Genomic DNA, 26,617 nt, shown 5'->3' with positions numbered 1-26,617 from the left:
AACACTTTGTTCCAGATAGCTTTTTAAACTATCTAGACTTTCTGTGTTCAGTTTTAGACATCAGAGGTTATTTAATAGCATCAAGACATTCTGAAATGTAAATCAATATAACATTTTGATAATATTAGTTATTAATCTGTAGTAACTTCACAACAGACTGCTTCACATTTGTTTGTTATATTACTATTCTGTAATTGAGCACCTGTAACATTCCATGCTTTACTAGACATCTGTATAAGACTGAAGACTGAGTGAAGAATCGATTTTCAAAAATGCATTGCATAATTGGGTTGATGACAAAGTAGAACTGGTTTGTAGAAATTAAAACCAGTAGGGTTAACTTACTGTCAGACATTTTTTTAACATAAATTGAAGCTAGCTGTTTGGAAACCCTAATAAACATTCCACAGAATGTCATGCTTTCTAAATTTCCAGGCTGAAGCAATATCTCTTTAGCTTGAGTGTTTGGATGGTAATAATCCCATTATTTGTTCTTTTTTTGCTGCTTACAGAGCCTCAGGCACAGTGATCATAGTTTTAAAGTTTGACCTTTAAACATACATTTTGCTGCCATCTGCCATTATGTGCCAGGAACTTTAACATATAATGACAAAATCCTTGACCCCAGCTTTAACAGGGCTAAAGTGTCACTGAAAAGTCTTTATTGGTGAATAAATGCCATTTTATATGGCATAAGTAAACAGAGACCAGTCTGTGTCGTATTATATAAATAAAGATAGCTTTTTAACCTGGTAGAGATGAATAAAGCAGGCTGTCATTACCTGGGTTGGGTGAAGTCAGAAATGGGATCTTAATTGGTGACAGTGAGAGAACATGTAGAGGGTGATTTGAGGAAGACGACAGTCTCTGTGCTTTGTCTGATTCCATAGCCACAAGCGCTGCTGTTGTCAGAGCCATCCGTTTGTTGCTCCGCACTCGTTTTATGGCTACTGGACAACCTAAAGAGAAATGATTTAGAACAGAATTAGAAAAAGAATATATATCTTTATATTTGATTTCGATGTGCTAGAAACTAAAGAAGGGTGGACTATACTCAATAATAATAATATTGTGCTTACAAAACTGCATAATTACCTTATTAATAACAGACTTTATCATAAATTTTTTGTCATCTCTTTGTAGTTACAATTCTTTTCAAAACATTCAAACAAATGCAACAACAAGATAACTATTCACCGCATTTTATCATCTGCTGTGACCTTAATGAAAAATATATATTTTTTTTTTTATGTTTTTTTTTTATATGTATACACTTGTAGAGTTTGGCTAGACACGGGCACTCTTAATTAAACATTTGAAACGTTGTCTATACTTTGACTTTAGATCACTTCTCAGTCACTTTTTCACCACTGAGGGTTAGAGCACTCTAGTTTCCTTTCATTTTGATCATTTTTAAGGATTATAATCAGTATGGGTCAGAAAACTGAAGCTCTACATGTCAGATCCCTCAAATCTGCCAATACAGATCATATGGTGATGCGTAAGACCAGCCTGACTCCATGGGGCAAATATTTGTTTTGTAGCTCCCAACATTAAGAACACCATCTGCTAGAACAATCTGATTACATGTCTATCTCCCATTTTAGAGGTAAACTTAAAATATATCTTTCCTTTCAGCACTTTTTTTTAATTTTTTACTAGCCATTCCTTTTATCCTGTATAATTACATACATCTATTTTCTATACCATTTATATTCAGTCACAGGTGACCCAAAGCCCCTTTTCTTCCTCTTTTTTTCTTATCATATTATTATTATTATTATTATTGGTAATATTGTTGTTGTTGCTGTTATACCTGTACGCGTAAAAAATAAAAAGTATGGTTAAATATTCCAAAACTCATAAATAATGACCCTAGATTTCTCACGAATTTATGAACCCAAAGAGTAACATGTCTTTGTAATGGTTTTCACACTTTTTGTTAGAACATATAGTACAAGCAGAAAAGATCAGGAATATCAATAGAAAGCTGCTATTTATTAAAGGAAAATCTTTCTTTATTCTTTTTTGCACATAGATGATGCATGTAGGTTTGTTTTTGTTCTCCAGTCTAGCTAGCTGTCAAGCTTTTTCACGTTTCACAGCTGCTTTCATCTTGAGATCCAGAGATGGTACGGCACCATGATAGCCTAGTCAATCTGGAGCCAGTACAGAATCAGCAGCCTGAGGGAGGCTTCATCACACACACACATAAACATACATAGAGACATTGATGCTTGTGCTGGTGAAGAGCTAGCACAAGCACCAACCCACATACGTATACACACACACACACACACACACACACACACATACACACAGACACACACATATATACACAGAGCATGTTGGGAGTGATCCAGTAGAGGGGAGATCTTATTCTATCGCTCTGAAACACACAGCACTTTATCTAATGGCAGTGAGTAGGAGGATCACAGACAGAATGCTTAACATGAGCACCACTCTGAAAATCGGGTCACTTGGGATATATCATATGGAATCATTTTAGCACCAAGCTTCTCTGCCAGGGAATAGGGGAGAGATTTAACACTGGGCAGGGAAAGTGACAAACTTGAATGAGCTTCAACTTGCACTGATAAAGAAATTTAAAATCGAACAACTCCATTTAAACGTTTAGCCAGAGGACATGGAGAGTGAGGCGCATGGATCACACAAACAATGTGAAAAAGCGTGTTTATTGAGCAAGCTCTCGGCAGACATGACTTGAAAAGAAAACATCAAATTATAGATTCTGCTGGGTCTCGCCTGAAAGAAAGTGTGACTACTTCTCATGGATGTAAATCTTAAACACACACACACACACAGACAGACACACAATCACAAAAAAATCCTCTCTTAATGATTTTTTCTCTCTTCACTTTAGAGAATTTTTTTTTTTTTAGAGAAAAAAAAAACATGAATGAATTAAATACAAGGGCTATTAGCTCTTTCTGTGAGAAAAGAAGCCTCCTTTCTTTTTCTCCAGGGTTGCAATTACTGGTCAGCATATTTTTAATACACCCCCAGACCTGTCCAAGAACTGATCCAGGAGTATGTGTCTTCATTTACCAACATTTGAACTAGAATCAATATTGGTTCCTTTGCCTCCTTTTAATATATCGGTATCGGTGGTGGACTTAGAAACACTGCAAGCACCTTTCTATGATCTTTATGCTATGTTGACTCTAGTTACAAATAAATTCAACCAAAAACCTTCAAAATCTTTCATCATGTTGTAGTGCTAAACTACAGACTGCTGCGGGCATTAAATATTTGACCAGGTGAAAAATATTTACATTACATCACACTACAGCTCTTCAGCAAGCTCTACAAATGAGAGTGAAAATTCTCCTCACGTCCTTTGTCCATATCTTTAAATGTTTCATTTGAGAGAATATTTGGGAGAGCACATTTTTATGATTTCTTTTTTTGATTCTATCTAACTTTGGACAAGGTTTTTTTTTTTTTTAAAGGATGATAACTAGGCAATTAATTGTTTGCTCTCCAGGAGCATAACTACAACAACCTATTAAAAAATAAACGTTCAGACTATACAGACCGCATTGTCAGGCAGCACAGAAAAAGAATGAATTCAATGTTTATACCTGGGCTTCACTTTGAATCATCTCTGATAAGAAAGCAAAGGGTTGTACGTGGGTCATATTTACATTTTTTGCTTGTTACTCACAGAAAATCCATCATCATTTAGTTGGTTCAATTCCAAAAGGATTGGGGATATTACTTTGGGAAACAGAATTGGGTGAATACTGGTGGGGGTTCATAAATCATTTACATGTTCAAAGCACTGTACTGTTTGATGCCATGTAAAATAGTTCATCACTCACAGTTCACACTCTAATACCTTTAAAAATGTGGACCTTATACTAAAATATACTATAAATGTAGATATATGAAAGGTGTCACCAAGTTCCAGTAAATCATGTGCACATTTTATTTGCTCCCCAACAAAATCTTTTTCATCTCTAGAGCTTTTGTTTTTTTTGCATAAATATGAATTTAATCGTATTTAATTTGTGATATAATATGGATTACAGATGTCCTAAATGTTAAATAAAAAAGATGCCTAATGAGAGGCTTGGAGATTCTGCCAAATTTGAGACCATCATTTAGAGTACATGGAACAATTTATATACAACTCATTAAAAATATGACTAAATTGTATGTATTGTACAAATTATGCTTTTTTTGGTATGTTTATTTTTGTGGTTACTGTTGGTTTGTCTATGTGTCTTAGGTATCTTAGCTTCCTCAAAGTGTTTTTGTTAAAAATGTTTCTTACTATAGGTGAACGTCATAAGGTTTCTTACTGTTATCATTATAAGATTCTACAGAAGATTCTTTACATCTTCCCATAGACTAAAACCACAGACTGAAGATCTCTCAATTAATCTAGGGTGCTATTAAAAAAAAAAAAAAAAAAAAAGTCCAAATTTATGTCTAAATTGTATGTATTGTACAAATTATGCTTTTTTTATGTTTATTTTTGTGGTTACTGTTGGTTTGTCTATGTGTTGGTGATCATATATTTCTTAGCATATATATATATATATATATATATATATATATATATATATATATATATATATATATATGCTAAGAAATATATGATCACCAACACATAGACAAACCAAGAAGAATCTTCTGTAGAATCTTATAATGATAACGGTAAGAAACCTTATGACGTTCACCTATAGTAAGAAACATTTTTAGCAAAAACACTTTGAGGAATCTAAGATAACTAAGGTTTCTAACAAAGTTTTGTTGTCTTAGCTAAAAGGAAAAGCTATGCTTATGCTAATGTTCATAATATTCACTGAAACACTACTCCAGAGATTATCAGTGATGCAAGGAAAACTTCTTCCACCAGCTGAGCTGAGACTAATCCTTAAGACTTAACCCGACTCAGGTGAAGCAAGTGTTCAGCTATCAAACTTTTTCATAATATCAGCAAAACACACCAGAATTCACCCATTCAAAGAAGAAGAGAAGAGCTTATAGTGTAGCACAGTAGTCTCCTACACATCACACACATCACACACTCTATGTTTGCTATAATGTTTAAGAATAAAGAAAATATACAGACAAAGAATATATTCATGCATGCTTTCTTTTGAGGACAAAAATATCTTTAGGGAAATTTCAGCAGTTGTTCTTTTACATCAGTTAATACAAAAAGCAATATTTATGAACTGTTGCGGATGACATAACACTGTGTTGCATGTAAAAAAAAACCACTCCATCAAACATGGTAATACTGTTTAATGTGCCAGATACAGCTCTCTCTCTCTTTCTGCCTCTCTCTGTTTCTCACAAGGTCTCATTTAGGATCCCTGGAGCAGGCTATATGACTGATCTGCAATAACCAGCCCACGTTCCAACCCTGCGCTTCATTGCCCTCTTCTAAACTCCATTTTCCAGGTGCTGAAAGTTTTGCCACAGTTGACATTTCACATTTCATTAGGTCCCGTCAATAAGACGTGGCACAAATTCACTGAAATGAAAAACGAGGGTTGTGTGGCTGAGTCTATAAGGCAGTAGAATTGTACAGTTAAAAGACATTATCCTTCACTCCTTGGCACACAAAAAAAAAATGGCCAAAAGCCACAAAAAAGCCTACGCTCAAACCCGAATGTACACATGGAACAGAGAATCATTGCCATACAGACCTTCTGGAAGCAGTTAAATCAATGCTTTCATAAGTGATACATGTCTGATTCTAGCACTAAAGCAAATGCTACACTAATCCGAAATCGCGGTTTAGTCCACGACAATTTAAAAGGTTCCAACGTTTATATGTTGCATATATTTTTATTTTGGAGGCTTGTTTTTAGTGTAGGAATGTAATCAGAAAAAGACCAAGCTAAAGGAAACAACTTGGTAATATTATTCCATATTTACTCCTGAAATAAAAATGTTATTTCCTCTGATTGCTAAACTTTAGACTATGTGTATAGACGATGTGTATTACATCTTATACTATTAATAATTGTAATTAAACACAATTTGTGTATTACCATCAATAGTTACATCTAACATCAGGTCTAACCTTAAAATTTTAAAGTCAATGGCAATATGTCATGTATTTCTTAAACCATGCAGACATTTAGCCCTCATGATGATTGAAATACATATCCACACACAAAGACTTCTATTTAAGGCCACTTTAATATTCTATACCTCTGATCATTTACTTAGAGACTTCAATATGCTAATGCATGAACTGAGAGTTGAAACGTATGCACACACTTGCTTTGAGCACTTACTGGTGACAGATGGGTAAATTGAAATGCATTTAAGCGATCACTTTTCCTGATTTGCACACTCGCTCATGCTGGTCATTTGACATTTCACAAACGAATAAATGTGAACAAACCATTCCAACCAACCCCTTATAGCTGCGTTTAACAGTCATAACTCATTTTGTATAATAGGTTGCACATGGATTCATGCAATGCAATGGAACTGCAAAATGAGACATTTTTACACACAATAAAACAATAAACAGTACACCTCTGAGAAGTGCTTGTGTTATTAAAGGCCGATGACTCAGTGACTGGAGAGTAGGAGAAGTTCCTGTTTGGGCTCTGTGCTGTTGCCCTTTGTGGATTATGATTTTTTTAAGAGCAGAGCATGAACCCCTGCAGTGGGCGAAGAAACTGAACTTTATAAAACACCTTTACTCAGGTTTATTACATTTCTTCTGGGACCAATGCAACTTGTGCTGAAAAACACTGTTCTTTACTTCCGGTCTTCACTTTCAGTTTATTATGGGTGACTTATACAGCCAAAATGTTACATCACAATATTTGCAAAACTTATATGATGAGAACTAATAGTATACATGAGCATTGATGACTATTATTACCACAGAATGGTTGAACGCTCTAATCTGATTGGACAGAAGGTCACAGCACCAGTGGTTCTGAATAAAACATAGATTATAGGTTATTATTGGGCTCATTCTGATACATTACTGTTTCTATAGCAGCAGTTAATGCACCTGATTACATTCATCTTAATGTAAGATGAATTTAAATAACAACCCCTATTGAAATTAATCTTAGATTATTTGGAGCAATCCTGTGCATGAGCTCCTGCTATAGAAACATTAATATATCAAAATGAGCTCACTAATAACCTATCATTGATGTTTTATTCTTTCTCATAATTCCTTTTTTTCTGATTAGGAGAAGTTTATTATAGTGTTTAAATTGCAAGCCCTCTCAGACATCCATCCTTAAAATGATCTCATGAAAATGACATGCTCCTCTTTGTTTGTGTGTGTGTGTGTGTGTGTGTGTGTGTGTGTGTGTGTGTGTGTGTGTGCGTGTGAGAGAGAGAGAGAGAAAGAAAGAGCGAGAGAGACTGAAGAAGAATGAAGAAAAAAGTCACTAACTTGTTCCACAACATTAAATCTTTAACATGCTAAAATGTGTGACTTCTTGTTTATTAATACATTAAACATTGTAATTATTTTCAGATCGCAGTAGTATTAGTAGAATAACACTCAAGCCCATGCTGTCACTTTTATTGCACCTCATGCTGCATCAAACCCCCTGGTGGGCATTATCTTTGTATAGCAGCACAGTCTGATGTGTGTTTTTTTTTTTTTTTACTTATAGTACATCTCTGTTTTAACTCTCTATTCAGATTAGCATGAAAAAGCTTCTTTTTTTGACAGTAGCTCTGCAATTCAATTCGGATTAAAATCAGATTTCTAAATAACGTTTGTAAAGTAATAAGGCATTCACATGGACATGCATATGTTCTAATTTTAATAATAAATGGAAGTAGTCGTTGATATTCATAATCCTTGTGTGAGGAGCTGTTTATTTAGTACTCTTAGAAATGGTCCCCAGCGTTAGAGCTTTATAATAGTAAAGCAAAACTGTCCCTTTTTCAACGCAGGAGCTGAAAAATTTGTGGTTTTTTTTAACTCAAGGGAAAGTGAATAATGATGGATGTTTATGGCTACAATTTAAATGAATGTTACTGGAGGAATGTTGAGAAAAAGGTTTACTGTAATGACAGTTTACTGTACTAATAATGACAAGAAATAAAAAACCAAACAAAAAAAAAACGATTACCAGGAAACTGTCAAATGACATTGTGTGAGCAGCACTGCGATGGCACTTAATGCAAATAAACAATTAAAAGACCCACAAGGCTCATCTGATTTTGTCTCATTTGTGAATTCAGAAGTCCCCTAGCCTCTTTGTTTACAGAGTAGTGGCTGGATGTGATGCTTAATGTAGGTGTAATGGAGCCACGCTGGCATATGGGAGTGAGAATTCAAAATAGCATTATCATGTATTTTATTGTGGCAGTGTTTTGGTGCCAAATGGTAGTCATATTTTTTGCATCTAGCATGTAAAAATATCACAGGAATCATGCACACTTCTAGCAAAATTCACGTCACAGTCAATGATAAAAGCATAAAGCAGACGTATGGTGGGCACTCTCTGTGCAACCTCACAGCTGTTTGTGCTACAGATTTATCAAGCTTTCAAATGAGGAGAGACTAAAGATCTAAACTTGCAACTGTAATGCCACAAGTGCCCTCGCAGGCAAATTCACGGTCACCTACAGTACGTGGGCTTTTATCACAGTCTCAGCACCGATTGCTACCTGATGCCCACATGCATCAACATAAATGCGCTGCACCTGGCCACGCCCCTTTTATAAGCCCTTCAATTGCCGCATATTACCCTTTCATGGACAAACTGTGTATACTGTGCCTGCACCGACAGCACCCATGAAACCTGTTAAAACAATAACCTTTTGATCACAAAATCTATTCTGAGGAAAATGAGAGCTAAAATTCTCGCCCATACCTACAGCTTTAACACTGCATACTGTATATTTTTTACTTCTAAATAGACACTCACAATAATATAGATATAGGATTGGACACAGCCCCTATGGTACCTTAGTGAATTCATAAGTAAGTTGGTACATATTTAACAGAAAATGTGAAGTAATGGACACAAATGCTTTATTTATGACATCAAATGAATAATGAAATAATGTGTTTTAAAAAATGTGTATGAAATTCGTTAGTGAAAACATAGTTTGAAATGTTAATCCTAGCGTTCCTGAAAATTCGGTCCTGCTGCGGATTCCTGCGAATTTTAAGATAATCCGCCACTTGCTGTTAGTTAGGTTCCAAATGAGAACCCGCAAATTTTCCGAACCGCGAATTATCGGGGGTTGACTGTATACACAAATTTTCTTAGGCTTGTTATTGTCAAGGATTTATAGTGGAGGCAGATACAAGTGCATTTTTTTTTAATAATTAAATAAGCAAAAAAGTGCAAAATAAACAAATCAAAACTAAAAACATATACAATATCCCGATACAAGGTGGAATGCATGCAGACTATAATCGAGGCTGTAGCCCAAATAACAACATATGAACACAAGTCTGAAAAAACAAATACCTGGTTATGTTTTATTCTGATTTGCAGAGGGAACATGTTGCAATAACACCGTGAGTGTACTATAAAAATATCATCCTATCAAACATTTATAACTCTACAGTCTAATGCTGACCATGTAGGCAGCTGGTGACACAATTACATATGCTTAAATCTGCTGGAAAAATAAGCATGCAAAACATTTCTTTATTTATTATTTTTATCTTTAGTGTATGTGTACAGTATGTATAATTATTTCAAGTTTTGGTTCACCAAGCACAGCAAATATACTAATTAAGCTGTAGCATAATTCATAATAAACATATTGTTAATAAGCACTGTTGCGCACACAAGATGACTGGTACCATTTAATTTTATGAAACAAATATAAGGCATTAAATTAAGGTTGTTAACTGCTTAATGAAGCATAGATTAAACATTGTGAAAGATTGATTCACTATGTATTAGTCTTATTATTAAACTATTTATAATATCATCCTGTTAGCATAAATTGAGTAATCATCGTATTATTAGTTTAAACAATGCAATATACTAGTAAACAAGAATATTTGTGTTCATTTGCTTTCCTGGTTTAATTATTTAATTCTAGGTAGTGTGTAGTGATTCGGGTTTGCCTTTATGAGCTAAGTACACTAAGTAAACTAAGTACAGAATAAGTCACAAAAATACAAAATGCTTTATATTCAAAATTTATATAGCCATTATAAACAATGACTAATTAATTAAAGTAAATAAAAGCAATAAAACACACAAACTAGACTTAAAGGTCAAATATGGACATTATTAATTGGTGGTGTGATCAAATTTTAATAAAGTGTTTCTTTCTCATGTACATTATGACATATAATAAATATAAATCATGAATCAGTACTCAGTAAACAGAACTCGCTTCAGTGGTTCCTTCTTCCGGCGTGTGTAACGCGGAGCTCTGTATTTCATCCTCCTAGCATGGCCGGGTATCTCGAAGCCCAAAAACAATCTAGGCCCAAATCGAAGAAGTCAGACAACCTGAGGGTGGTCCTCGAACAAACCGGCGGTGGTGAAGCGCCCTACATCGAGGAGGGCGGTCTACACCTTGCATGGTGCCTGTACCTCCTCGTCACCACCAGGAGGCCAAGTTGTTAGCTCCACCACAGGATGTGCCTTGGAGCGCAGCCTCCCTCCAGGGGGTGTCTCCCTCCATCTCTCCATCTCCGCCTGAGAAATCGCTGCGGATAGAGGAGACTCGCCAGCCTCAACAACTGCAGGGCACCGCTCCAGCCACTCTTAAAAGGTCTAAGGGCCAGCCTCGAGGGGTTGGTTTCCATATCGGATGCCTTGGCACAGGAGGCCAGTCTGGTAGCCTTACCACAGGATATGCTTTCGGGCACAGCCTCCCTCCAGCTTGTGTCTCCCTCCATCTCCACCCGAGAGATCGCTGCAGATGGAGGAGACCTGCTGCCTCTCCGGAGGCTCCAATGGCTGCAGGGCATTGCTCCAGTTGCTCTGGGAGGGTCAGAGGCCAGCCTCAATAGGCTGGGTCCCCTGAGAGATTTCCTGGCAGCTTGGGAAGAGCTGCCAGACGTATCTTGGTGTGTCCTGCATACGATATAGAGGGACTACTCAATTTAATTCGGGTCCTCTCCTCCCCAGTTCAACGGGTTGTGTCTCACCCTGGTGGGACCCAAGCAGGCTCTGAGCCTGGAGCAAGAAGTACGCACACTCCTGAGGAAAGGGGCCATCGAATTGGTTCCTCCCTCAGTCAGAGAGTCAGGCTAATACAGCCAGTACTTTGTTGTTCCGAATAAGGACGGCGGATTGTTGCCGATCCTAGATCTACGCTCCTTGAACCGCTCACTCATGAGTCTCAGATCAAATCCAAGATCAAATCCAAGGACTGGTTTGTCACGATAGGTCTAAGTGACGTCTATTACCACATAGCCATCCTTCCTGCTCACAGTAGGTTTCTGAGGTTTGCTTTCGGGGGTGAAGCTTGCCAATATCGGATCCTCCCCTTCGGCCTAGTACTCTTACCCTGCACCTTCACAAAGTGCATGAATGCGGATTTAGCCCTACTACGGCTTTAGGGCATCCCCATTCTAAACTATATCAACGACTGGTTGTTATAATCTCGATCAAAGCTTCAGGCGGTCCGGCATCAAGATGTCGTTAAGACTGAACGCAAGGAAGAATGTGCTTTCCCCATTGCAGAGAACCACCTTTTTGGGCGTAGTGTGGGACTCGATCGTGTTGCGGGGTCAATTGTCTCCCACCCAGATCACAGCCATCCTCACAGCAGACGGAGAAGTAAGAGAAAGCCAACCACTCACTGTGAAGCAGTTCCAGAGGCTGCTGGGTCTCATGGCGGCAGCGTCCAACGTGATTCCACTTGGCCTCCTTCATATGAGACCCTTCCAGTGGTGGCTCAGAGACAGATGGTTCTTCCAAGGGGGCAATCCACTCGATACTATCAAGGTCTCGAAGCGAGCTCTTCGAATAGGTCATGAGTGGCCTCACCTCCCAAGGTCAGTGGAACGAGCTACATCGTTCATGGCAGATGAACTGCCTGGAGATGATGGCCGTGCTTTTAGACCTAAAACACTTCCTCCAAGACCTGAGAAATCTCCACGTGCTGGTGGAGCAGATATGGCAGAGACTTTGCACTGTCCCCTCTGGTTCTCTCTCTCTCCCCCAGCCCCACTGGGGATGGACGCCATGGTGCAGACGTGGCTGAGGCTACATCTGTACGCCTTCCCCCATCGTGCTGCTCCCGGGAGTTCTGGAAAGAATCTACCAGGAAGGAGTACATCTCCTTCTGGTGGCACCTCGTTGGCCGGGCAAGCCGTGGTTTACGGACCTGCTGTCCCTCCTCCAGGGACCTCGTTGAAAAATTCCACCCAGGAGGGATCTACTCTAGCAGGCAGGGGGAACCCTAGTTCACCCCCACCCAGAGTTATGAAAGCTATGGCTGTGGCCCCTGAGGGGGCACAGTTTCTAGCAGCTGGTCTCTCTACTGAGGTAGTTAAGACTATCAGCCATTACAAAGCTCCCTCCATGAGGAGGTCATAGGCCGCTAGATGGCAGATGTTTACCACATAGTGTGAGCACCACCAGTTAGACCCAGTCAACTGCCCGGTTGTTTCAGTTCTGGAGTTCTTGCAGGAACAGTTTGCCACAGGGTTGGCCCCTTTCACCGTGAAGGTTTACGTGTCCGCTATCGCGGCTTATTGTACTCCACCTACGGGGCAGTCACTGGGGAAACCCTCTTGTGACACGTTTCCTACTTGGCACCCGGAGGCTGAGGCCCGAGATATGACCCAGAGTGCCTGTGTGGGATTTGGCCGTTGTGTTGGCGGCTCTATCTGAACCCCCATTCGAGCCTTTGGCCGAGGTGGCTCTTAGGTACCTGTCGGTGAAGACAGCCTTTCTTTTAGTGATATCCTTCCTTAAGAGGGTCGGGAACCTACAGGCTCTGTCTGTGGCCCTGTCTCTCCTTTCCTAGCCCCAGACCAGAAAAAGCAAAATCGCAAAGCAAAATGCGAGCACTGGATACCTATCTCCACAAGACGAGTCCGAGGAGAAAGTCTGAGCAGCTGTTTGTCCGCTATGGCCCGAATAGGAAAGGTTTTCCTGCCAATAAGCAGACTCTCAGCAGAGTATATGGATAGTGGATGCCATTACCACATGTTATGAGTCCTCTGGTTATACCACTCCTTTCAGAGTCAAGGCTCATTCAACCCGGAGTTTGGCGGCCTGGTCCGCGGGGGTTTCCCTACCAGACATATGCGGCTGGTCCACCCATTTTGGCCTTTGTCAGGTTTTACGACCTCAACATCGGAGCCACTCCTGGCTCCTCTGTCCTGCATGCTAGTGGTGCTCAGACACACTAGGCAAGGACTGGTCAGTATTGCATGATTGGACACTCGTTCCCAAAGCGTTTAAACACAGCTCGAGTTCCTGAAAGGGAACATCTCTAGGTTACGTATGTAACCCTAGATCCCTGAGTGACAAGACGCTGCGTCAACAGGCCATACTTCCTGCATCCCTGTGGCAATTACCTTCCCTTTTTCAGAAGCTAATGTCGCTACCATCGCTCAGCCATTTTGTAGCTTCCTGGTTTATGCAACGTCGCATGCCGATGACGTTTCGACTTGCCTATTGGCCGGATTTCACACATGATTCAGAGTGTGGACAACGCGAGGCGTTCCCAAAGCATTTCGATGCAGCGTCTTGTTCCCTCAGGGAACTAGGGTTACACACTTAACCTAGAGATGTTTTTTCTATAAATGTTGCAGGATCATAACTGTAGTCAGATGAATGTGTTAATGTTCACTACCATTTTGAATAAATGTGTATGTTTACATTTCATTTATGTCACAAATCTGAGGCTAAACTATGATGTGTCAAATGCATGACATGTAAATAAGGGACTACAGTATAGAAATGTATTCCTATGCTGCTGAAAATGTTTTATCAGTTCCACTCAAATCACTGCTTGTTTTATTGTTCATTGATCTGCTATTCAATGTGATTTCAAACCTTTGCTCTTTTTTTACACCTTTAATAAACAAGGGTTTCTGTACAGAATGGTTAGCATATGGCTGTGTTCCATCACTGCCAAAATTTCTTGTTTCCTGTCCTATACACATATATCAAGGAACTGTGTATAGTGCTATCAAAATGCAATAAGGTTGTGCAAGATGAATGAATTGTTCAACCATTGTAGCTTATTAGGATCAGTATTTAAGTGTTTTGAAGGACTTCAAAGTGTAACGTATCAACTTCTTCAATTTATAGGATCTTAAAAATAGTGGAGGTTAAGACTGGTTGATATATAGCTTGATATATTATACACCTCTTAATCCATCAAGTTATAATACCACTGAAGAACCAAAAAGATGTATTGACACAAAAAGTTGGGGAGTTTTCATACAGGAGGTTTCACCTACTCTTACCTCAGTGACCTCATCACATCTCGCACTGCACCACGCTGTCTGAGATCCTTCAACACTGCTTGACTGGTACCACCATCTTTCAGAATGAGAGGTAAGTACACTTCAAGGCTCTTCTCTGTTCTGCCACCAAGGTGGTGGAATGAACTTCCCCTAGATGTCCATACAGCGGAGTCCTTGACTATCTTCAAGCGACGACTGAAGACCTACCTCTTCCTGAAACACTTAAATTAGCACTTTCCAAGTTTGTAGAATTCTAGGGTTATATTTATATTAAATTTGTAATCTGGCGTACCAGTGTAGATTTATTCATTACTAGAGATTTAAAGCACTTTTGTACGTCGCTCTGGATAAGGGCGTCTGCTAAATGCCGCAAATGTAAATGTACGCTTCCTATCATTATTTCAGATTATACAAAAGTTATTTCCCAGTCCACTAATTTTAGTGATTAAACAATGTTCCAAGACTACTTGTCAAATTAACTATAATCACACAGAGAAGTTTCACTGTTCTCTGCTTATCTATGTTTGCCTACATTCTTGTCAGATCAGTAGTTTTTTTTCATGTCTGCTTTTCATCATAAGCAGACATGACAAACAAAACTTTAGTCTTATCATATGAAAGATTTTCTCATGAGGAGAAAATGTAGAAGTGGAGTCAAGTTTACCAGGGGCAGCTTTAATAGGAATGTACAAATGAATGTAGGGGTAGCTAGTCAGCTAGCTGATGTGCTGTGAAAGTGAGTGTGGCTTCTTTGGTACACTAGATTTGTTAGTGGAAAAAAAAGCTTTGTTGATATAATGTCTATGTCACTTTCTTGATATGAATTACTCATTTAGGGAACTGTTGTATAAAAGCAATATTGCACAAGCAAGAATACTGAATATCAGCCTGCATGTGATGACTTTATGACCTTTGGGCTCATACTTACTGCCACATAATAGCTGTGTTAATATTCAGTATAATTACACTTTTGCTAGTGCAATATTGTTTTAATGAATTTGGGAAACATATAAACAACTGGAAAAATATATTAAATAATAAATACTAAGCCTTTTTATTAAGTTAGTGTGAGTTTTAGTGAATTTTATTCTATCATTAGAAATTATGTAAACTAATAACATTCCATTAACTCGAGTCACAAAAATTGAACCCTAAAAAATTAAGTGTAGCTACAACTGCTCACGATGAACAGATATACAAAGTTAATCCTGAATTTTAGAGTTTTATTAGGTCTGTGATTGTCTGGTTCCCTACTCATTCACTTTATTTTAATCCAAGGATCTAAGTCTATTAAGGAAACACAGGGCATAAGGTGGGAAAACACCTTGGATGGTACACCTACCATTCCCATTCTATATATATTTATTAACACAACAAGGGTTTTTAAATGAACCTCGTAAACTCATTGTGCAGTGCTATACTGTACATTCCTGTTAATAAACGTAGCCTTCTTTGTTTGGTGAGTTTCATATCTGCATATTTGACCTGAACGTAAAAAATCCCTGCTTACATAAAAAAATTTTGTTGTTTTCTACAGCATTCTAGTGACAATGCACATCTCTAGCCATTAACCATTTTATTTTCTTCTGAAAAGAAAAAAAAAAAAAAGACAGCTCTGTGCTTATACGTATCTGTTTAAATCACATTATCCGCTCATTTAGAACAATGTATTCAAATTCAGTTAAATACCTTTGTGATAGGTATTTTAGTCACACAAATTCAGCTCTGGGCTAACAAAGACATGTACCACAACATCAAGTGGACTTTCAATTTTATAAATACAAGTATCTTATCAGTTGATTAGGTTTAGGTTTAGGTTTAGTTTTTTTTACTATCTTATACATAGCAAAATCCATCCAGTGACAAATAAATAGCATTAGTAGCACTAGTATAAATAGCAATAGTCTTTTTCATGAAAAAAAGGTAGAGTAATTAGGATTTAAAGCCAAACTAATGCATGCAGCCATTAAATCCTACACATCGCTCTCAGCCTCCTGACAGGTAGTGGCACCCATGGTGATCCATTGTATTAGCACATATACTCACTAATTCAAGCCAAACTTCGGCAGAACAAGTCAGTTAACTCACTCGTTCACACAGCAGCAGTGATTGAATAAAGGTGACAGTGCTCTAGAAAAAGACACATGTGGTCATTAAACTAGCAGTTTCGACCAAATTCCAATGAAGTCTACATCTCTGACAGCTATTCAATCAGCCTTGACAGTTTAAGTAGACACCTTAAACTAAACCTTTTTTTTGTTGCCATTTTACACATTTGTTAGAAGTCATATATACGTCTTTAAAACAAAGCACATGCCTCATGCAATCTGAGTCTTCATATTGTTGATGTCCCATTTGTGATTTCATAAATTTTTTTCTACTCTGCCCACAATAAAGCTTCCTATATTGTCTTGAGCTGTGGTCATAGGTTTAATGAGGTTTTTAAGTCTAAAGTATGTCTCTTTTGATTGCAAAGCAACAGACAGGGCATAACAAATGTCTAGAGAAGGCAATCCGAGGCTAGTATTTCATTGATAGAGAGAGAGAGAGAGAGAGAGAGAGAGAGAGAGAGAGAGAGAGAGAGAAGTTGTTTAGTTTAGTTGTTGTGTCATAAAAGAATATAGACAATTGCATGTTTTGTACTATATCACTAGCTAAATTACTTCCATATACTGTGTATAATTTGTGTTTATTTAGAACCTATTTAGAATTTAGTTTGTACAACCAATACAGAACCCACAACCTTTTAAATGAAAGACTCCAAATTAAGAAAACACAACATTCTTTCATAAAATTGTTTCATATTTCTTGTAAAGCCCTTATAATTGACTCCTGCAACGTCTGTCATCCATAGCCAATTTTTTTTTATCTGGTTATAATTGGCCAGTTATGTAATGTGGCCATTTCGTAATCCCAATGTTTTGGTATTGTTCAACTTGTGGTTCTGCTCATGTGATTGAATCTTAGAGTCAAGAAAACCAATTTACCAAGAAAAAAAAAACAATATCAGTTATATTAAATGGTGTATTATTCAGTCTTGCAGAAATGTAAATGTAATGGAACACCAGCTGTTCCATTTTAAAAGTTTATGTTTTGAATTATAACTGTGGAATTTGATTGGTTATGAGTATTAAAAATGTTTATTTCTTCCTTCTTAAATAAATCACTAGCTCTCTAATATCTTTCTTTCGGCTTCTCCCGTTAGGGGTCGCCACAGCGGACCCTCCGCATGTTTGATTTGGCAAATGTTTTTATCCTGGATGCCCTGCCTAACACAACCCTCCCCATTTATCCGGGCTTGGGACCGGCACTGAGAGTGGCTGGGGTTGGTTTCCTGACCAGGGTTTGAACCCGCGGTGAGAGCGCCGCATCCTAACCACTAGACCACCAGGGAACCTTACTAGAGCTCAAATATAACTTCGATTTATGGGTGAGTTATGTTTAACCTTACTGTCAGTATCAGAGTACATGGATAAAGACAATTAAATGTTAGCATGTAACCAGTAGTGAAAATAACAAATTAATTCAATGGAATAGTAAAGTCATAGTTGTGTAACACTGTATAAATCAAGCAAAAAAGAATGTGGTGCACTAGATTGAGGAAGAGTTACAGTATGACGCAGGATATACACGCAGTAAATGCGAATGTGCAAATTACAATAATGTTTTATAATAATGTTTGGCAATAATCAAATATAAATTGTGTTAAAACAATCTGGTAATTGCAGTAAAATAGAACTGTTAGTTTACTATTAACTCCAGTATAAATTCATTTTTATTTTACCTGTCAATAAGCTTGTGAACCTCACAGGCTTTTATCATCCTTTTAAGTAATCTGTAACCTGCTATTTGTGCTATCTGGGCCTAGTATCATGTATTATTGTTGTTGGTCAGGAAACAGTTTGGCATCATTTTATCCAAGAATGTGTGGTACCACATAATGCCACATAATGAAGAGATCGATGTATAATACAAACAATATGTTTTTTTATGGTTTACCCTTAACCTAAAGCTTATGTTGTACATTTTATATCAAATTTACTGTGTAGGAGTGAAGAGCCTGCTAATTATGCAATGCACAGCACATGGAAATTACCACAGTTTCAAACCTTTTGACCATATGCATTGACTGGATTAAAGAAGAGATTCATGGGGATGCAAAAGCATAGCTAGGGGATTTCAAGTGTGAACCCTGTTGTAATATTTTGCAACAGCAACATATGGTGATTTATGGGCTTACAACATAGCATGCATACAGTGCAGATAATTATATACTGTACATGTCAAATAAAATGGCTTCGCTCTGTAATTGTATTCTAATGATGTTTATGAAAGGTCAATGATTAAAAAAGGCCAATTATTATAATACACTTCTGGTTTAAAATATTTTAGTCTACTAAACAACATCAAAGCCACATGTTAAGTATGTAGATATATGGAGAAAATGATAACCATTCTACAGTATCTTCTTCAGTAATACAAAAAAAAATCTGATCAGCCCCCACAACTTCCTTGCAAGCATGCTATTTTAATATTTTTTCAGTGCAACTGTTATAAATGTATTTCATACACCTTTTAATGTTACTAATATGACAAAATTTGAGAAATGATCACTAAATGAATAATAAATAGTGAATACCAAAATCACTCTGGTATCCCTCTTTTAAATATATGAGTACATTGCACTTATCTGTTTAACTATATACAGAAGATCATGCAATAATTGTATTTCCAATATTTCCTTCTTGCAGAAATACAAAATCCTCCAGACATGTGTTTTTTTTTATCTTTTAAAGACTAATCCTTCAGTAACAGACTATTATTCCTGCAATGAAATCCATCTCTGTCCAGCTACACGGGGACAGAAAGGAGTGCACCCAGGTTACTGCTGCAGAGGAGTGCACTATTATAGACATCTAAGCCACGCAGGTGTGCACTTATAATCCATATCTATTTTTATCCCATATTGGGAGACCTTCATTTGACCTTTATACAAGTTGTCTGCATTTACTTCACTGCTATAATGCCTTCCAAGCCATGGTTTGAAATTTATTGTTGAGAAATAAAGCCTATCCTCCTACTAATGTTTTTTATCTTTTTAAATGAAGGCTGACAGACTGATAGCTTTGCTTGCAGTAAAATAAAAGGATTCAAATCCAATCGAATTTGAAAAAAGAATAAAATTTTAGTGGAGCGCAATAAAAAAAACCTGTGGATTAAGGCAAGCATGACAGTGGGCCAGGAGGCCAAAGAATAAAGGATTAGAAAATTCTTCCTCCTACCTGAAATTCGCCTGGGTGTCAGAAGCAAAGTGTGAAAATTCCTGGAGGCAGCTGCTGGCCTCGATATGCTCATCGCCACTTGGTTTGTCATTAACACTGGCTTTTCCTGACGTTGAAAAATTCCCACTTCCTCTGGCCCAATCCAGGTCTCCAAAGCATTATTGAGATAAACCTATGAGTAAGAGAGTAAAGTAAAAATGCTGAACAACCTTAATATCCTATGTTCCACTAATAGTGCTTGTAATTATATTTGCCATAAATAGAATTAAATTCTCACTAGAGATGGCCAACATGCGGAGAAAAATGCTTGCTGTTTTCATACTGTTTTAATGAGCTTTTTTTGTGTAGAAGACAGTTTATTACGTATACATTCAACGTTCTGCACCGGGTTACAATTAAGGCATTTATAACACACTGCAGCTTTTTACCTTGTAGTCAGGCGTGCGTTTTTCCACCCAGGACTTGCCGTAGTGTGGGTGAAGTACGGTGCGATACACAACAGGGAACACAGGGACCAAATCAACACCCGTAGAAGGCTGAAATCCAAGCATGGGAGGTCTAGATGTAAGCTCCCACTGTGAGACACACAGAGGGGGAATTGAAGGACGTGTTTATTTGCCATTAATCTGAAGTCATAGAAGTTTCATTTCATTACTTGTAGAATTTAAGTGTAAGGACATAAGGCTAGTGTGTTGATAGGAAAAAGGGCCTAGTGTGAGGACAATGAGCATCCATTTATTACATTTATATAATTAGTGCAAAATATACAATGCACTTTATTCAAGGAAATTTGTTAAAATTACTATATCAAATAAAAACTATTTTGACATAAGAACAGTGTGTAGTACATAATTGTATATCTAAAAAGAAACAATATTTCAATTACTAGTTATGGTAATGCACAATTAAGAGTTTTTATAGAAAATGACTGAAAATGTTTAAAATATACAGGTAGTCCCCAACTTACGATTTAAATGACCCCATCGTAACTTGAAAATATTGTATCGTATTGTGCCCACTAACACAGAGACAACTGAACTCTGTCGACCACTGACAATAGATAAATACATCTCACAAGGCAGGAGATGGGTACAAGCTGGCAGCATCCCAGCGTACAAAAATTTAAATGCTGCTCGAAAGTTACAATATTATACGTTGAACCATCGTAACTCAGGGGGTACAACCTGTATTTAATATTGAAAATTATTTAAGTAGTTGTACTTTGTTATTTTGCATATTGATACTTTAATATATTTCAAAGAAAAAAAAATAGATACTTTAGTATCTTTGCATAAATTATATGCATTTCCATGAGAGATGTTACTATGGGTTAGGGTTACTGTAGTTTTAAAGACACTGAGGTGAAAGTGAATATCTGTTATTATCTGTTATTATCTGTTAATAACACCATTGCAAGTTAAACTTCTTTCTGTGTACGTCTCATCAATAACAACATACTGTACAAAAGTAACACTTAACACTGTAGCTATCTGTGTGTTTTAATGTGTGTGTGTGTGTGTGTGTGTGTGTGTGTGTGTGTGTGTGTGTGTGTGTGTGTGTGTTTGCTAATATTAACTGGTTATATTACAGTTTGAGTAAGACCAACTTAAAAGTTAAATTGTTGTTACATTAACATAAATTATGATTAACCATGATGATGATTACTTTAGAACATGAAATGTATGAGTGACATGATTCTTATTAGCTCTAATCACCAGCAGTTACTTGACACTAGCTAAGACTTGGAGGAAAAGTCATTAATTATTATATTTAAATCTGAATAATTTAGGCTTTACTGAATACAGAACAAAGAAATAGTTCACCCCTTAATAAGTGCTATCTAACTCAAACCAATTTTTATGCTGATTGTTGCCTGTTCTTTTCACTCCTGTTCTGAAAACTATTTTGGAAATGATAAAAGGTTTTTCAGTTTTAAATAAACTGGTCTAAAGCTGTCATTAAATGATGATCACTGATGCATTAGAAGCTTCTAATGGGTTTTTAAAATTATATCTTTGCACCAATTTATGGAGAGAATTTAAATACTCTTTGGTTTAGGCTGAATTTGCAAGGCAGGTGTGTGAGGGGTGTATTTCTGCCAAGGACATTCTCAGTCAGATCAGGCAGTATTATGATTCTGAAAACTTGCTCTTCTTAAATGAAAAAGGCGTAAAAATTCTATGCCAAACTGTCAATATTAAGAACAAGTCACAAACACAAATCACAAAATGTACTGCATGGAAATTGTAATGAATTTTAAGTTGTTATAGCACATTCTACAGGTAATGATGATGTGTATTTGTGTGTTTGTATGTACGGGTGTGTGTGTGGGTGTGGGTGTGTGTGTGTATGTGTGTGTGTGTGTGTGTGTGTGTGTGTGTGTTATATCTCATCATTTACAGTACATAATATCATCAACAGTTTCAAAGAATCTGGAAAATTCTCTGTGCACAAGGGACATGGGTGTAAATCAATATTGGAAGCCCATAATCTTCGGGCCCTCAAGTGACACTGCATTTAAAACAGTCAAGATTCTGCAATAAAAATCTCCGAATGTGTTCATTAACACCTCCAGAAATAATTGTCTGTGAACACAGTTTACCATGTCATCAGCAAATGCAGGTTAAAATCTCTACCATGCAAAGAAGACATGCATGAGCATGATACAGGAACACTGCCATTCTCTCTGGGCTAAAACTGGGGGGAAAAAATTCTATGGTCAGGAGTATAGATATTTTCAATTCTTTTTTCATTTTTGTTTTCAAAAATCCACACCTCTGGATATTTGTTCAATCATCTGTATACTTACAGCCCACTCAATAGCAGAGTTTTACCTGCAGGATGAAGTTATCAGATTTCCTCACAATACTTTACTTCAGATTTCCTCACATCAGAAATCCTGCGCAATAATAAACTGGTAAAAATGCTAAAATGAAATCACAAGAGGATGAAATTGCCTGGATGTGTTTGATAATGTGCATGCAATAAGCTCAGGATCAGTTTAAGATTAAGTTACTGCTCAGTCTCTGTGTATTTTAATTATTTAACAAACACTGTTGCCTTATAACTAAATACATTTTTAAATGAAAGAACAAAAACGTGTCATATTTATGTACCTCGATTTTGAATGATCATAGTAGAATCTGTTTACAGTTTAGTTTATTATAATGGAACATCCATGGAACAAGTTTGTTCGTGCTATTATTTATGTTGGAATATTTTTAACATACATAATCAAACAAACTTGTTATTTGTCTCTCTTTCAGTTAAACAAATTATAATATATAGGCTGTTATGTTATACATCTTCCAACCTAAAGCCTTTACTTCTTAAGGAGTATTAAGAAAGCTCATCCAGGGATCTATCTATTTATATTATGATCAATCACAGTATGCTTTTTTACTATATTGTTTGTACTTTTAATATTCACTTATCTACTGTGTCAACTAGGCGATTAGACACCTGCCCATTACCTATTTGCCCAGCCTGTATCACTCTCTCCATGTTTTCTATAAAGCAAGATAATGTGATTTTTTTTTGTTCAAAAAAAAAAGGACACTCACTCTAAACAGAAATAAAAACAGAATTTGCAATTCTCTTGGTCAAAAAAATAAGTCCCAGCTTTACTCCTTACTGTCTCAATGCACTGGCACTTAAGACTCCTTTCAGAAGTGTTAAATAAACATCTCTTCATGGAAAACGCATCACAATGCTGATAATTAAATACATTTGAAAAACTACTGACTGCCTTTGCCTAGCAAATATAACTACTCCCTGAGCTGTTGTTATAGAAAATTAATCAATAGATTCTACCCAGTCAACTGCAATATGACGCATTAATATCATCTCATATTCAGAAACCCTTTTCCCCTTCAAAAACACAGTTTTCAAGACACAGGCTCTGGGTCATGGTGACACCAAATAATGGAGCAGGTCACATGTTTCCAATTTATGGCTTTCGTAACTGTGGGAGGTTTCTTTCCATTCACTGATTTAACAAAAGCCTCAATAACCTGGCTAAAAGCTAAAGTTTAACATTCGAATTATGGTGAATATTCTGTATAGAGCTGGAACTTCGGGTTCAAAAGGGTCTGATCAATTTCGCATAAAGTAAAAGTCAATGGCACAGGAATGTCAAAGCCCATTTATTTATAATAAAAACCTTTTTTTTTTTACAAACTTTTATGTGCACATAATTTAAATGTATCTGTGTTTGAGTTTCCAAGCTCACACTTAGGAAATAAGAAGCTTTTGGATGAAACTCAGTAGCTTCATACAGTATGAATGTAAGTTATCTACAGAATGTCAATTATATTCCGGTAATGTGCCTGGAGTGTGGTGCAGGCGCAAAGAGAATCCTTAATGCCCGAGAGTGGAGTCACTTCTCTACATTATCACCGATCTATTTCCACAGTGCTCATTATTAACCACACTCAGCTGCGGGAAGTACCACTTTGTGACACATACTCTCCTGGGCTGAGTCATTTCCTCACTATGGCGCAAGTCAATCAGAAGCCTGATGCTCTTTGTAACCCAGAGGAAAGTTGGTGTTTAAATTTGCTGTGCTATACACCTCTGCTGTCTGTCAGGGAAATATAAACCAACAACATTGTTTCCTAGTCTTAGTAGTTTAAAAACTCTTCACATATAGCTTTTGGTGATTAAATGCCATGCTGCATTCATGAGTGGGAGGTGGTATACATTAAGCAATCAGAAAGAAGCCCCACTAGAGGTTTTGTGCAAGTACAAAGAGAAGTAAGAAGTAAGTAAGAGTTTTATGGAGAATAACAGCTTTATGCTCTTTACAGTCATCATCCTATCGACCTACCTAACCTCATTTATAATCCTCAACATAATGGCCCGTATGCTAATACTGGCCCGAAGGTCAGCCCATTATCCGGAGTGGCACTGGACCCACTCGCAAAGAGTTGGCAAGACTATGAAACATGACAGGCAAAATGTGAGCTGTAATGAGGTTTAATATGGAGTATAACAAAAGCCCCTCTTGACCAATGGTCCTTGAATTGTAAAAATCTAAAGAAATACTACACACCAAGCAGTCATGTTTATGGCTTTCATTTTCAGACAATGCACCAGAAAAGCTGTTTCACATACAGAACAAAAATTCACAGTTAATTCGTGATATGTTAAATCTATGTTCTCAATACAACACTATGAGAGGAATAATTAAGCACTTTTGGCATTTATTCAACCCTATCAGATGTCAGGGGCAGCACAGTGGTACTTCATAGCTCCAGGGTATACAGTTCAATCCTACTTTCAGGTTACTGTTCATGAGGAATTTCTGTGCATGTTCTACTTCTATTATCATGGGTTTCTTAGAAGTTCACCAGTTACCTTCCAACTCCCACAATCACAAATGCAGACCTACTGCCCCAGGTATATCATTAAAGTGTGAATATGCATGTGTATGATTCCTTGAAATGGACTGGCATCTCATCCTGCATGCTTTGCCATTTTATGTCCAGTGTTCCCAGTAGAATCTCTGTATCCAATGCAATGCAGTGACCAAAGAATATTGTAGATACTTTGGATATATAAAGACATATGCATTAATTCAATGTAATAATTTGAATCTTTTTAACACAAATAGATATCATTTAAATGCACTATACCTTGCTACTTATTCACAAGTGTCAACTCACTTTTGTTATTTTATTCAGAACACACACTGTAAACAGAATAAGTGTTTATGCATATCGAAGCACAATTCATTATTTTAAGGTATTCAGTGTTTCTCCACTCACATGCTACACCAAGTAAACTGACAAACCCCAGGTTGTTCATGTTTGTTTTCTCAAGGAGTAGGGCTGTAACCCAAATTAATTATTTGTACCTATATTTGGATTTAAATCCAAAATTGGAGTTAGATAATCCAAAGAGTTCCTGCTTGTTTGTTGGTTTTGTTTGTTAGCTTGTTTGTTTTTAATTAATTTAAACTCTGTGCCCCCAGAAAAAAAAATCCAGAGAATGAAATGCCAGTACTGTCAGTATGGGGCGTGTTTCTGACTTTGACAGTTCCTCAACCTGCCCTCAGCTACATCCATTGAATTGGATATCTAGTCTCAACATTTCAATCCTACCGTCACTATAATTAAAATTGTTTAGCCTGCCCATGTTATTTATAAACTCTTATATGACAGCTCTTAAATCCTCCAAATTACATGTCTTTTTATTGTTTCCAACTGATGCACACTTCTAGTCTCCAACAGATGTTCTTAAATTTTTTTCTGGCAAAATAAAGTGGGCTTTTTATTCATTTTTTTTGGTTCCTCATTAGAACACATCTGTTAATTTTAGAAAAGAAAAATTGTATTTGGTTGCATCCCTAACCAAGTGGTATGAAGGAAAGATAAGATCATTACAGATACTTAAAAGGAAAGAGAAGAACTTAAATTGTGTTTGTTTACTATATTATTATTTATACTTTAGAAGCTATAGTAGCTAGTTACTTTGTTCAGCATGTACATGTATATTCATAAAAAAAAAACAGTGATCTACCATTTGATTTAATTAGAATAAAGCTGTGAATAAAGGTATTAAACATTGACCCCACTTTTGATCCAAACTTATCATTTTATCTGTTATTCATTGAAATGCATTTTGTCAAATATAAGATTGTATCTATCAAAAAACATTTCTTCTTCTACAGTGGATAGCTTTGTCCCAGAGGAAGAATTAGTAGTAACTATTTCTATAAGTAGTAACAATGCAATGTAAAGTAACCTGAAAAGTATCGCGTGTTGTATAAGCACTTGTGCTGGGAAAGTCGTAATCACTCTTTACATATATGTATCTAAAACAAAGGTAATATTCACAAACATTGGTAAAATGGGATAAAAGAAATACATTCAAACTTAAACTAATCTGCAATTTGTGTGTTTGACCAAACAAAGATTTCTGCATATAAGAAGAGTGTGAT

The 26,617-nt window shown here is 36.9% G+C and overlaps 1 protein-coding gene across 1 annotated transcript in view; it reads right to left on the bottom strand.

The window, feature by feature from the left end:
* Positions 1–26,617, bottom strand: part of tcerg1l (transcription elongation regulator 1 like) — a 104,551-nt gene that overhangs the window by 72,706 nt on the left and 5,228 nt on the right. The window contains exons 3-5 of the mRNA XM_046853319.1: positions 20,103–20,249; positions 19,675–19,846; positions 783–959 (exon numbers count right to left, since the gene is read on the bottom strand). Coding sequence (XP_046709275.1) covers positions 783–959; positions 19,675–19,846; positions 20,103–20,249 — 496 coding nt within the window. The remainder of the gene's footprint in view (positions 1–782; positions 960–19,674; positions 19,847–20,102; positions 20,250–26,617) is intronic.

Source organism: Silurus meridionalis, chromosome 7, assembly GCF_014805685.1.
Source record: "Silurus meridionalis isolate SWU-2019-XX chromosome 7, ASM1480568v1, whole genome shotgun sequence".
NCBI classification, from domain to species: domain Eukaryota; kingdom Metazoa; phylum Chordata; class Actinopteri; order Siluriformes; family Siluridae; genus Silurus; species Silurus meridionalis.
This window is presented reverse-complemented; position numbering and strand designations above follow the sequence as displayed.